This window comes from Hyperoodon ampullatus (assembly GCF_949752795.1).
Source record: "Hyperoodon ampullatus genome assembly, chromosome: 1".
Taxonomy (NCBI): domain Eukaryota; kingdom Metazoa; phylum Chordata; class Mammalia; order Artiodactyla; family Ziphiidae; genus Hyperoodon; species Hyperoodon ampullatus.
Genome location: NC_136914.1, coordinates 59,380,169 through 59,394,719, shown reverse-complemented (window position 1 = coordinate 59,394,719; position 14,551 = coordinate 59,380,169). Strand labels below are relative to the sequence as shown.

The window sequence follows — 14,551 nt, the reverse complement described above, 5'->3', positions numbered from 1 at the left end:
GCACTCTGGTGGCTGGAGGATGTACACTAGAAGCAAGTAACTTCTGACGTTTCAGGGCTTGTTTCAGGTCCCAACCCTGCCACTTCCTAACCCTGTATCCTTGAGCGGAGTGCTCTGAGCTTCAGAGTCCTCATCTAGAAAACACGGTCATGTGAGTCTTAACCTCAGAGAGAGGCTGGGAGGAAGAAGTGAGGTGTACGAGGTACGAAGTGGGCAGTCAGACTAGCTGCTGTCAGAGACCATCCAAGCCGCCTTGATGGTGGACAGCAACCTGCCGGGGAGTAGCTGAGAGGCTGGCTGGGCTGTGACGAGGAGTGGGGCTCCAGCAAGGGCGTGCGCGGCCGGGTGGCTCCAGGAAGAACTGAGGGATGTGTCCACATGTCCAGCGTGCCCTACCTTCTAGCCTCTCGTAAGGGCCATGGCCCTTCCGGTTTACTGCCCCTTTCCTGCAAAGCAGCACCCGGCATTCCTTCAGCATCACTGTGGTAGAAACTTCTCTTGGGACAGTTAAGTGGCCTTTCTGACGCTCAGAAGCAAGGCATAGAGAGCTGGGGTTCCCCCTGAGGGCTCCCACCCCACCGCAAATGCTGCCATCACCTCTTTGGGGGCAGGTATGCAGCTCACCCGCTTCGCATCCTGCAGCGCAGAGCCCCGTGTCCTGTATAAAGGTATCCAGAATTTAGGTCAGTGTTGGAATGACTTAGCCACCAGCAGGGCAGAGAGGGGAGCGGGAGGGAGCGAGCACCTTCTGTGGCTTCAACCACTTTCCCGTGTTGCCTTCAGTGCGTGATGTGCATTCTCTTCCAGGACCTCACATGACCGGATGCAACTGGGCAAAAGCCTTTTCCACTCATCATCATCATCATCATCATCATCATCATCATCATCATCACGGCAACTGACAATCATTAAGGGCCAAGTATGTGTCAGGCCCCATGTTGAGTCCAATAAGGTGGGTACTATCATTATTCCCATTTTATCTGAGGTCAAGGGAGTAACTCATCCACAGTCCCACGACTAATAGGGGTAGAATGGGATTTCTGGGACTTGACCCCGGGGATGCTGGAACTCAGAGCCCACACCTCTAGGTGCTGGGTTAGCCTGATTCTCGAGGGCAGGTCAACTGGGAACCACGGCTACTGAAGCCGGGCAATTGCTTCTCCCTACAGACAGCACAGCCCTGCCCAGGGTCATCCTCCTGTAACGGGGAAGACAGAGATATGAAAACAGATCCTGGGACTTCCCTGGTGGCACAGTGGTTAAGAATCCACCTGCCAATGCAGGGGACATGGGTTCGAGCCCTGGTCTGGGAAGATCCCACATGTCGTGGAGCAACAAAGCCCATGCGCCACAACTACTGAGCCTGCGCTCTAGAGCCCGCAAACCACAACTACTGAGCCCTGTGCCACAACTACTGAAACTTGCGTGCTTAAGAACCCATGCTCTGCAACAAGAGAAGCCACCTCAATGAGAAGTCCACGCACAGCAACGAAGATCCAATGCAGACAAAAATAAATTAAATAAATAAATTAAAAAATATGCCTCTTATTAAAAAAAAAAAGCAAATTCTGACAAAGACTCTAGATAATAGATACATAACATTTCACTGAATATTCATCTCTATCAGGTGGGCCCTAGTACCTTCAATTTATAGTGGTGGAGACCAATGCTCAGAAAAGATAAGGACCTTGCAGGGCTGTCAGCCCTCAATGCCTGGATGCTCCCAGGGCCACCAGCTGTGCCTGGGAGAGTCACGGGAGACGTCTCAGAGGTGGTGACACTGAGGAAGGGAAAGGGGGCAGCACAGCAACCAGGGGGGATTGGGTGTAGAGTCCAGCTGAATAGGCTTGGCCCCCTAGACATGGGTCCTGGTAGGGCTGGCACTATTGCTGCCAGAGGTGGCAAAGGCCCCACACATAGGACTTAAGCTCCAAGCGGTGGCACATCCTCGTTGGTGGAGAATGCCAATTAGGTATTACAGAGTCAGGCCCAAAGCTTCCTTCAACATCTTCTAATCCAACAGTATCTTCTAATCAAACTTATGATTAAAAATGTTTTATCTTGAAATGTTGTAGATATTCAAAAAGGTTTAACATGATGTGTTATTGAGTAATAAAAAGGAATGACATACTGGCACACGCTACAACATGGATGAACCTTGAAAACATTACACTAGATCCAAAGAAAAGAAAATAGATTAGTGGCTCCTTGGGGCTGGGAAGGTTGGGGTCATGGAGGATGACTGCTAAAGGGTACGGGGTTTCTTTGTGAGGTGATAAAAATGTTCTAAAATTGACTCTGGTGAGGGTTGCACATCTCTGAATATACTAGAAACCACTGAATTGTATACTTTAGATAGATGAATTGTATATGTGAATTATATCTTTAAAAAGGTTTACAAAAAAATATAATGAACCTGGCATACCCACCATCCAGCTTAATAGTCACCAATACAGCCAACCCCCCGGGACCCCAATCTCTACCTTCTCCCCACCCCCCACTGAGTTTGATGTTCATCACTCCTCTCCCATGCATTTCTTTACATACTTATTACTTATGCATATACTCCCTGAGCAATGTATGGTGTTGTTTTATGTGTCTCTAATTTTACATAAATGGATTATATTGTAAATATTCTCATTTGCTTTTTCCCTCAATAGGATGAGATTCATCTATGGCATTGCTTGGTCTGGAGGTCAAGTTCATCCGTGCTCACTGTGTAAGGTATTTCACTGATGAAAGTACTGCAATTTGTGTCTCCACTCTACTACTGACAAATATTTAGGTTTTCTTTTCCTTTTGTCAGTAGCACACACAGTGCCGAGGTGGACACCCTTCCCTCTCTTAAGCACGTGGGAGTGTTTCTCTAGGATGTGGCTGGCAGGGGGGCAGCTTTCCACACTTGACCAGATTCTGCCAAATTGTTCTTCAAAGGCGTTGAGCTCTCTTTACCAGCGAGGAAACTGAGGCCCAGAGAGAGGGCAGTGACCTGCTCAGAGTCCTCAGGGTCTGGGACCGTTTCCCAGTCCAGGGCCCTTCCGGGCGTAGCACACTGCCTGTCTGGAACCCTCCATTTCCTTATTTTTATTTTCTCTACAAATCTCTGCGACCACCCGGGTGGGTGTTATCAGAGCCGATCTAGGAGAAACACATTATCAGCGCTGTCCAGGAGGGCTGGGGATCTGGAAGTGCTTTCCAGAGGAAATGGGGAAGAAATTAACTTTAGGGAATTCCCCAGGCGGCTCTAAAACTCCAAGCTGACGGCCTTGAGAGGAGAGGCGCTTCCAGGGGCAGATGGGGGCAGTGTTTTCTTTGGGGGCGGCACCTAGCTCCCAGCTCTATGGCCCTTCCCATGCCTGTTTCCTGACCCTCCCCTTTCCATGAAGGCTGGGGCCTTCCTTACAGTCAGGTGCCCTCTCCAAAGGCAACAGCCAGCTCCTCTTCTGGGGCAAGCGGGGGCTGAAATGGGCCATAAAGGCTCCAGGACGTGCCTTCATTTGGAGCCCAGGGTGCAAACTTTATTGACTAGTTGTCTGATTTCTAAAGCACAAGGTCCCCGCTCTGGTTTGACTGTGGCTCCCTTCACCTACAGCCTCTCCATCCAAATGCCATCAGATGACCAGCAGCGTGGGTGTCACCAGGGAGTCTGCTGGGCATGCAGAAGGGAGAATGGCAGGAGGGAGACTTGGGGGGTGGGCAGATGACATTAGGGATTTGGGCCTTTATACTGAGGGTGATAGAAAGCACTGAAGTGCTTTAACTAGGGTTATGCATTAAGTTTAAAAAGACCATTCTGGGTCTTCCCTGGTGGCGCAGTGGTTGGGAGTCCGCCTGCCGATGCAGGGAACACGGGTTCGTGCCCCGGTCCGGGAGGGTCTCGCGTGCCGTGGAGTGGCTGGGCCCATGAGCCGTGGCCGCCAGGCCTGTGCGTCCGGAGCCTGTGCTCCGCAGCGGGAGAGGCCACAACAGTGAGAGGCCCGCGTACCGCAAAAAAAAAAAAAAAAAAAAAAGACCATTCTGGCTTTGGGGTGAAGGGGTATTGGAGGAGGCCAGTTAGGGGCTACTGCAGCGAGTAAGGTGAGAGATGGTGGCAGCCTGACAAGGGTGATGGTCGTGGAGATGGAGGGAATCGGTGGAGTGGGATCCTGAGACTCAGTGGTGAAGGGGATGGGAGGGAAATGGTGGTGTCCAGGCTGATGCCCAGGTTCCAGCCCAGGTGGGCTGATGACACCATTCCCCAGGACTGGGAATATTGGGAAAGGGCCAGGTGTGGGGGAAAGACACTGACTTCAGCCACATGCCTTTTGAGGATGGGTGGCCTGTAACCCACCCAGGGGGAGACAACAAGAAGGCTGCCTGGTAGGGTTTGCAGGCAGGGAAGGTTCTCCCTGGCTGGAAACCCACAAAGGCTCCTTTCACTATGTAAGTGCCTCACTCTGAGGTTTGCTGTCAAGCACATGTAGAACCTACATCAAATCATTAATGATGATGGCCAAGGAGAAAGCTTTGCAGGTATATACATCTAGGTCTGTTTTCACTTCTCATTTGAAGACAAATTACTTGTCCCAGTCCGTGGTTTTGCCTGGATTATACACTGAGCACACACCAGGCATTATGTTAACACAGTAACCAAACAGCAGAACTACGTTGGGAGAGAAGGACAGAAGGAACTGCGTGGGGATGCTGTAGCAGGCCTGGAGGGGTGAAGAGTTCATCAGGTAGAAACAGAGAACAAAGATACCAGAACAGCATGAGTGGGTGCGAACAGGTAAGACACTAGTGTACAGGCAGGGCGGGTGAGCAGCCCAATTTTACTGAAGGAAAAGGAGTACAGCACGGTGGAATATTGGTCAGAGACTAAGCTAGAGAGATAAGGTGGGCTTATCATTGGGGTAGGGGGTGTATATAAGCACTAGGGAGCCATGGATGCTTTCTGAGCAGAGGAGTGGAACTGATGGAGCATAGGAGGTGCGGGAGAAGGGGACCCTGATGCTGCCACAATGGGTTGGAGCCTGAGCGTCTGGGAGGTCAGATGGGTCTGCAAAGGACTGCAAAGTCAGGAGAAGGCGGTGGGACGGGGAGGGGGGAACAAACCTGACACAGCATGTGAAAGCAGAACAAGGGAGAGTCTGAATTGAATAGGAGGGTCTCTTCCCAGACTGGTCCTCAGGGATGTGTTTTAAGGAATAGCCAAGAATGACTCAGAATTAACCCAGCAATTATTTACACGTAAAGCAGTGTTTCTGAGGTACCTGAAAACAGTATTTCTTTAGTTTAAACGTCCTCCCTAAAATAACCACCAGCCCTGCAATCCTTTTCTTCACCAATGGCACCAAAGGATACTTTGGTCTGAATTCTCCCTTTTCTGTGTCAGGCAAGTCTGAAATAAGGAGAACCACAAAGAGAGCGGGGCTATGGATCTGCTCTGCTGCAGCCCAGTTTGGGATGGAAGCTCTGGCCATAGGCTCTGCCCTTGTAAACACCATGAGACTGTTGGGGGTGAAATCTGGTGCCAGGACAAACAGGGCCAGGCTAGACAAAGGAAGGACTTCAGGACATGTGGACACCAGCTCTCACCACCTACGGAAAATAACCAAGCCCGAGAGGCAGTTCCAACCTCAACACAAATAGTAGCGCATGAGAAAATAAAGCTCTGTTCACAGACTTTGCTGCTGGAAGGGGTTTCTCTGCCCTCTAAGCCATCCTTCACCTCATTGCTAGTTATTGCTCTAGAATATGAATTGGATCAGGTCACACTGCCGCTTCCCCAAACCTCACTGACACCACGTCATCTCCTGTGGGGTAACAAAGCCAGGGCACAGGCATAGCAGCACATAACTCCTATCATATCAGACATCACTCCTATCATATCAGACATCATTAAGCAATTGCCACATTTTCTGATGAGCCTGGCTGCAGCCACAGAATCTAACTCAGCAAAGCCTTGCAGGCAGCCATTGCCAAAAAACTACCACCCTCAGGATGACAACCGCTTGCCCCCCACCGAACAGAGAAAGCCAGGTCTCCTCAGCCTGTCCCTTTGCTGTCTTTTTCCACCCATATTTTCCATCACTACTTCTATGCTCCGACTTTCTTCAACTGCTTGCCATTCCTAAACAGACCTGCCTTTTTCTCACTCTCTGAGCCTCTGTCCGTGTCGTGATTCAGCCTGGAATGCCCTCTATGCAGAGTTCCTCGGTATCTGTTCTCCCACCTCCCGTAACAATAAAGTTGTATCTGGGCATACAGCCGCCCAGCAAAAAACACTGCCTGGCCTCCCTTGGACCTGGGGTGTAACCATGTGCTAAGTGCTGGTCAATGGGCTATAAGCAGAAGTGATGCATGTTTTATTTTTTTTTTCCAAGTTTTGCTCTTAAGGGTTTGGGCATATACTCCCCTGGACCCCTTCCCTTTTACAGTGGTCATTTGATGGTGAGAAGAGAGCAGCTGTCAGGGGCCCAGAGATGGAAGCCACATGACGAAGATGGCAGGGCCAGTCTCCCAGCCTGGACCACTGTCCTCTGGCCTGCTAAGGAAGAGACCTCCCCCTCTACCTTGCTGGAATCGCTGTGTTTGGCGGGGGTGGTGGGTGGGGTGGGTGTCTCTGGTTTTGGGGGCAGCTGAGTCTATAACTATACGCCTTCCCACCTGCTTCCTGTTCCTTACAGCCACCCTCCAGTGCCACCACCTCAGTGAAGCCTTCCCAGAGTCCCAGGCTCCTCTGGGATCCCCCGCACTTCGTGCACACCTCACGTTGGCAGTCCTAAACCACAGGATGCCTACTGCCCCTCCCACTAGCCTGGCTGAAGGCATCTTCTCTCCCCTCCATCCATCCTGTGGACCAGTGCTGGCGATGGCACTCATGCTCAAACCTGACCATATCACCCCCTTGCCTTCGCTCTTGCAGTCCAGACCTCTGGCTTGGTGGTCAGCACATGACTCTGGCCTATTCTTCGCCTTAGAGATGAGGCCCAGCTTGTGAAGGGATCTGCTCCAGCGGCTCAGCTGGTCACAGCTCCCTGTGTGTGTGCAACCACAGACCGTCCTGCCTGTTGCCCGCCCCGCCCAGCCCCAGCGTGGCGGGCCTGAAGTAGCTGCTTCCTTGCCGACCGGAGCCTATATTGTCCTGCTCCTCGGTTGTTACTGAGAACAGGGACAGAGAATGGGGAGTTTCCCTGATCTGTGTATTCTTCTCAAGTGGCCTAGAAAGTCCCACAGCCTGTATATGTCTTCCCAAGGCCCTTCTCCTGTCCTACCAGGCCATACGCTTTGCAAGTGGCCCACACCTATTCCTCTGAACTTCTGGCCACTGTGACCCTTCTAACAAGGCCTGACCTTTGGCATCCCATCCCAGAGCTGCAGGCCCAACCCTCCCTTGGCAAACAGTGCATGCAGCCCAGAAGCAGGATGCAGCCAGATCTCAGCTAGTAGGTGGCTATTTTGGGACAGGGAGGATACTGGGAGGATACTGGCGAGGTCAGAGTAGGAAGGGAAAGAGGTGGGTTTTCTGCCCACGATTATGTGTCCCAAGCCTTCTGGATGCTGCCCAGGGGCCCGAGGCTGCCACAAGGAAGAACACACCCACCACAGGGCTCCAGCCTTGGCCCGGCTGGCTGCAGAGGAAAACTGGGGGCAGGCACAGGTCTGGGGCTCTAGGTTCCAAATCCAGTGGCCACAGTGGGATGGAAGAGTGTGTGTTTATTTGTTGTGTCCTAACAGCAAGTGATTTCAGCATCAGGCAAGAGTCAGAGCCGTCTCGGAGGGGGAGAGGCGTCAGAAGCCAACCAGAGGTCAGATGGAGAACACTGGAAAGCTTCCAATCACCCAGGAATGATTACTGATGATAATTTATTGAACATTCATTGAGCATCTACTATGTGTGGAGCACAATATTAGGTGCTGGCCAGAAAAAAAGTGAATAATGCTTTGCGGCACTTTACAATTGTGTAAGTCCTTCTGCAAGCATCAGGAGCCTTAAAATGGTTCATAAAGTAGTTTATAAACTCTGACCCTAAGGAAATAATCGGAGATGCATGATTCACGTACAAGGATGAGAGTGGTGTTTTACTGATTTTGGGGACCACGGACGTTTCAGAATGCCAGAACTCCACTGTGCCTGTTTCCAGCATTCCAGGGAAGGTCATCCATCAATGTCAAGTGCTCAGTACTGTGCCTGGCACAGAGTGGGTGCCCAGTGAGGGGCAGGGGCAGTAACTGCTGCTACTCAGCACAGGTTGGCAGCCACGTGGCCCAGGCCTTAGTGTGGAGGAGGTACCTTTACCACGGGGTGCGAAGCCTCAGGTTGGGCAGAGGGGGCAGGTTCAGGGACCCAGCAGGACTCAGCCCATCCTAGGAGATGCATTTTACTCTGTAGTTCTGCTGTCTGAGACGACTCTGTGCAGCCCTCCAGTCCTCCCTTGCTGACTCTGTAAAAAGCTGGGAGAGCATCTTACTCTCCTTCTGATTTTGCCTCAGTTTGGGGCCTTTATTTTCTCCTGGTGTTGCTCACCTGGCTCTGAGCTCTATACTTCGGGCCAAACTGCCCTCTGGGGAATTCTCCAACACTCGGGACACCCCTCGCACGTTCCCCTGCTCACTCTCCTCCCATCTCCTGGCCCACTCAGTCCCTGCTGGTGGCCTTTCCCACAGAGGACCAGTGTCAAGCCCTTCTTCCCCCCCAGCACCTCCAAGCATCCTTCCTCTCCACCACCTCTGAGCTGCTCAGGCTGCTCCACAGCTTCCTCCTCACCATCCAAGAGCTGGAGCACTCTTCCAGTCCTTCCTCCCTCCTGCCACATCCCTTCCTAGCTCTCAGCCTCCCAGGACCATCCGAGTCAGACTCTCCCAAGCACAAAATGGAGACCTATTGGTAGGCCCCCACTTGAATGGAGGCAGAAAAATGAGAAACCCAGTCAGGCGGGGAAGGGAGAAGGATGAGCCTGTGTGCCCGTAAATGTGCCCCCGACACCAGGACACAGTGTTTGATAAGGATTTCAGTGCATCTTTAAAGTGCAAGAGGAATCGAGGAGAAAACCAAAAAATAACAGTAGTGCTCACTAGGAATCAGGGAAGTACTAAGTACTCTCTGTGAGGACCTCACTGAACCTCTGCCATATACCTGCAAGGCGGGTATTATCCTCATTTCTCAGACCAGGCCACCGGGGCAGAGAGAGGTTAAATAACTCTCTGAAGGTCACACAGCTGGTAAATGTCAGAGCTGGAATTCAAACCTATATCTTCCATGGTTCCAAGTCTCCTGCCCTTCACCAGCATTCTATACTTCAAGCAAGAACAACTGCAACGGACCAAGAGCTACGAGGATGACAGACATGGTGGTTTGAAACGCGGCTGCCCCACAAACCCCGATGCACACGGTTGCTCTGCCCAGGCCCCGTCAACACACCCTCACCTTCATCTCATCTCATTAATCCTGGCATTCTTTCCCCAAAAGCTATCCCAGATCCCAGGGCTCAATCTCTGGGACCCCAAGGGAGGGAGGGAGCTTCCCAGGGCTTCTGGACACCCTTTTAATTAACCCAGATGACCCTCTTCTGCCTGAGGCCAGCTGAATCCCGTCGCGGTCTCACCAGCTCCCGTGGCACCTGAACTGTGCCTCCCAACTGTGACTCAGCCCACTCACTCTCCAGTGAATGTGGTCCCTCCATTTCCCACGTGTTCAGCATCTGTCGGCCTCTCGTCCCTGGCTTGGGGACCCTGAGTGGGGGCTCCTAGGGCTCCTCGGCCCCTGTGTCCAGTGGAGTGTCCTGCCTCAGTGGGCATCCAGGGCCACACTCTGAGCTGGCAGCGGCCTGGAGCAGGGCAAACCCTCGGCGGTTCCTTGGGAGGGGTACCTTGCCCCACACCCTGTTTCAGCTTCCTCCCTCAGCCCCAAAGGGGTGAAACCCATTCCCATGACTCACGGCAACGGCGAAACTTGCCCAACTTGCCCATCTGTCATTCTTGTAGCTTAATAACGATGGTGGGTAACTTAGAAAACCATGACTTGTCAATATTACTAACTGCAGACAATGCAGTTAAACCTCTGTGCTTGGGACCCAGGCCACAGCTGGGACTGAATGAGCAGATGTGGTAAGGAGGGGGCCACACAGCACAGGGGAAGAGCACTGGAACACGTCCTCGGTAGGGAGCTGCCCATACAGAGTAGGAAACGGCAAAGGCAGACTCGGAATCCACATTGGACTGGTCAGCTTGATCACACCACATCACCCAGCAACCTTAAGCTTGTTTGTGTGTGTGTGTGTGGCCTAGATACCAGACAGTGAACACACAGGCCCCTAAGCCACCTAGCTGGGGCAGGCAAGGTTTTGCAATTACAGGGTAATTCATTCATTTGGGTAACAAGCGCTTCTGAACCGACTACGTGCCAGGAGCAAGAGGCACAGTGGGGGGCCTCTCTTCTCTTCAACTCCACGAAACACCTCACAAGTTGCCACACCCATTATCTTGCCTGATTTCACAGCCTGGTGTGCACAGTACCTGGCCCATAGAAGAGGTGATGAATAAATGAAAGCTTGAATAAGCAAATGAATGATGGATGCGGGATGGGGCCCATCAACTGGTACATGGAGGGTGAACATCAATGACACCGTCATTTCCATCTTCCAAATGAAAAGTGACGCTCTGAACAGGGTGTGGCACGGCCACTGAGAGGGCCTCTGGTGTGTGTCTCCGTCCTTGTCACCCCTTCGCAGGGTTCCTTACCTGGCGGACAGTGACACCCTGGAGACGTCTTCGGGGTCTCCCGGCGCCTCCGTGAGTGGAGCTTCCATTTCTGCACAAGGAGACAGAGAAGAACAGTCACTGGGAGTTGTAAACGCCAAGTTCTGGAAAGCGGCTGGGGGCTGGGGGGTGGGAGGGAGAGAGGGCGGGGGAGAGGGGCCGCCTGGGGGCTGGCAGGGGGACTGGTCCTGGATCAAAGACTGGCCACCAGGCATCTGGATAATAAGAAGCAGATGGAGAGGTCCCATCTTGGTAACCTCGGGGTCTGATGTCTTCGGAGAGCTCTGAAGGAAATTAACTCAAGCACGGGACCCTATAAAGCAGTGTGGCCTTCCTGCAGCTCACAGGCACAGCGACCTGCTCTTCTTGGCTCTCTGCTAATTGTTTCCTGTCTAGCCCTGGGCACCTATGGATTCCGGGGGCAGGGACAGTGACCTCTTTTCTTCCGGTGTTGCTCACAGAGCCAGGTACAGGCAGGCCCTCTGTCCCTCCATCAGAACCCTTTGTCACCAGCTTGCCTATCCTTGGGCCAATCTGGAAGGCCCCAAAGATGCGGTAACAAGAAGACTGAGACGCCTGCCCTCAAGCAGCTGCCACTTCCGTGGAGATGAACCGATGACAGGTACACACCTGCCAGCCCTGACACCTGGAAAGGGCAGGGCGCTGGGCACTGAGCGCCTCGGTCCTCACCACCACCGAGGGAGGGGATTGCTGGGGGGTGGGGGGGAAGACAGAGGTTAACAGGTGTGCCTCTGGGGTCAGACCGCCTGGGATCCTAGCAGTTCTTGGCCCCTGAGCTGATAGCAGTCCTGACCTTATTGGTTACTGAGAGGATCAAAGAAGTTGGTGCATAGAAAGAAAGGTGCCCAGGAGGCATCAATAAATGTTAGCTATTATTACACTCATTTTATAGGTCAGGGACCTGGGCACAGAGAAGAGACTAACCTGGCCGAGGTCACAGGGGAGGAGGGCTGAGATCTGGACCCGCCCTCTCTGAAGCTAGTTCTGCAGTTAGAAGCTGGTAGTCCCAGAGCCAAATTGGCCTTTAGATGTTTTTGGTGTTTTTTTTTTTGCGGTACGCGGGCCTCTCACTGTTGGGGCCTCTCCCGTTGAGGAGCACAGGCTCCGGACGCGCAGGCTCAGCGGCCATGGCTCACAGGCCCAGCCGCTCCACGGCATGTGGGATCTTCCTGGACCGGGGCACGAACCCGTGTCCCCTGCATTGGCAGGCAGACTCTCAACCACTGCGCCACCAGGGAAACGCTAGACGTATTTTTATTTGGTTCCCCCAGTGATTTTTTTTTCATTGAATTTGTCCCCAGTGTTTTGAAGAGGCTGATTTCACATGAAAGTCTGTGTTTCTAACTTCTCTTGAAAAACTGGAAGATCTGGGCCCATGGGGCCTGTACTGTGTGCCTGGCTGTGACTGGCTGTCCTGTGCACTGTGGTCCCCACCCCGACCTGTTGACCGGTTAGAAGGCCGGCTGGCTCCCCGCAAGCATTTCCCCAGCACATGGCTTCCCACTACTGTGTAGTTCTGCCACTCAGGGTGAGAGGTAAAGGAAGTCACGTGGAAGGTGTCATAGGACTTGGTGTCACCTCTGGTTTGGCGGTGGAGAGGGAAGGTCAGGAAAGCTTCCTGAGGATTCACATCAAACTAATGTCTACGGAGCGCCCACTGTGTACTGGCGCTAAGCTGGGTGCTTTTACAGGGAATCACATCTATTTTTCATAATCGAACTCTAAGGTAGGTTAAATAGTGACCTCATTTCTTGCTGAAGGAAAGTGAGGCTCAGAGAGGCTGAGTGACTTGCCCAAGGTCACACAATCAGTATGTGGTGGATGTGGGATGAGAACTCAGGTCTTTTGATATAAAGTCTACTCCATCCTGCTGGAGAAGGGTGTGTACAAACTCTCCTGGAAGAGCGAGCTTAGCCATTGTGTGTGTGTGCCTGTGTGTGCGTGTGCGCGCGCGTGTGTGTGTGTGTGTTGGGGGAGGGGCAGATCGACAGTGTTGAGGGGAGGGCAGAAGGGGGCTGGAGGTCAAAACACACAGGAGGAGGAGAAAGCGAGGAATGTCCCAAAGGGGAGACCCTCACTCAGAAAGGGAAGCTGGCACACAAATACTAGGTGGATGACTATTGAGGTGGGCACAGAGTGGCCACCGGGCAAACCAAGGACATCCCAGGACAAGGTCTGGTGGAAGGCCCTGAGATGCCCAGCTCTGAGCCTAGCTCACTAGTATCACTTTCCAAGGAAGGGACTGTACATACCTGCTTCCACATCCCTTCCCACCAACAACCTGTGGGCTCTTCAAGGGGCTTATTTGCCAGTGGAGGAGACAGACAATGAATAGAGGAACAAATGAATATATAACCCAGGCAGCAATAAGCACTATAGAGAAAAATAAAGCAGGGTAAGGGAACGGAGAGTGACGGAAGGTGGTATTTTAAACTCGGGGGTCAGGGAAGTTCTCTCTGTGCAGGGGACGTTTGAGCAGAGAGCTGGCAGAAATAAGGAAATGAGTCGTAGAGAGATGTGAAGGAAGCGTGTTCCAGGCAGAAGGAACAGCAGAAGTGAAGGTTCAGTGATGGGACTGTGTGCCAAGTGTTTGAGGAGGAGGATAGGGGACAGTGTGGCAGGAGGGACTTGGGTGAGGAAGGAAGGATGGGAACGTGGTGGGAGGGCAGATCTTTTGGGCGCTGGCAGAGACTTTGAATTTAGCAGCACACAGACTCCTGACATGTCCATGGCTTATTGACAGCCATAAAAATCTAGAGCTAGTACGGATGCTGCGGTGAGCCATCCGGGTCTCCCAGTCAGGAGAGTGTCAGGACTCACCCTTAGCGCCAGGTATGTTGGCTGCTGATGGCTGAGCTCCTCTCTAGGAACCACTCTCACCTTAAGCAGTTGCCTTGACCAGGGTCATGTCCACTCCCCCGACAACCGCATCCAATTGCTCATAGATACCGTCTGGTCCCTAGGACTCAATTCAGGATGAGCTGCAGAGCCCCACGGGACCAGCTGAGGCCTCTGTCGTGACCGCATCACGGCTCAACCCTCTACCCACCCTGCCTCCCTCACTCTCTCCAATGTTGATCCGATAAGCCTCTTGCTCACAAACCTCCGCTTCAGGAAAACCTGGAGTGACTTTCACATTCCCTGAGCCTTCACTTGACCCTCACCATCACCCCGCGCAATAGGCAGGCCACAAATCGGCCCCATTTTACAATAAAGGAAACTGAGACTCAGAGAGCGAAGGGGAATTGCCTTGAACAGGTAAGCCACAGAGAGCTTAAATTCCAGGTCTTCCACCTTCAAGTTCAGTGTGTTTGTTCAATTCATCTCATATCCATGGAGCTCCTACTAATTGAGAGACTGCAAAATGGAGAACAAGACACCATCCCCATCGGCAAAGGGGCTTGCGCCTCACGTGGGAGAAGCACATTGAGAAGTGTCCAGCTGACTGCGGACTTTGAATGCTGAGTGGGTGATGGGGGCCTATGTGCCCAGGTAGGGTCCAAACCGAAGGAGCCAACCAAGGGTTTGAAGCAGAGGAGGCACGTGGTCAAATCGGGCTGGTGTAAGGGCCCTCCAGCAGCATGCTGAGAATAGACGAGGACAGTGAGAAGGTTGGAGGCTGAGGCTCCTCTCTGAAGGCTGTCAGTCCCCCATCCAACCAAGAGATGCTGGTGGTCCAGGCTACGGCCTGGCAGCATGACGGAGAGCGGCGGGCGATGGGAAGGGGTATGCGGGAGGAAGAATGGACAGAGCATGGGGTGGACTTGGTGAGGGCGTAGGCTCCGGGCTC

At 52.8% G+C, this 14,551-nt stretch overlaps 1 protein-coding gene across 1 annotated transcript in view; it reads right to left on the bottom strand.

Moving 5' to 3' along the window:
* The window catches only part of COL13A1 (collagen type XIII alpha 1 chain), a gene marked incomplete at both ends in the record, with an annotated part of 141,670 nt that overhangs the window by 110,533 nt on the left and 16,586 nt on the right, over positions 1 to 14,551 (bottom strand). The window contains 1 exon segment of the mRNA XM_079705576.1: positions 10,715 to 10,792. Within this exon segment, the coding sequence (XP_079561702.1) occupies positions 10,715 to 10,792 (78 nt within the window).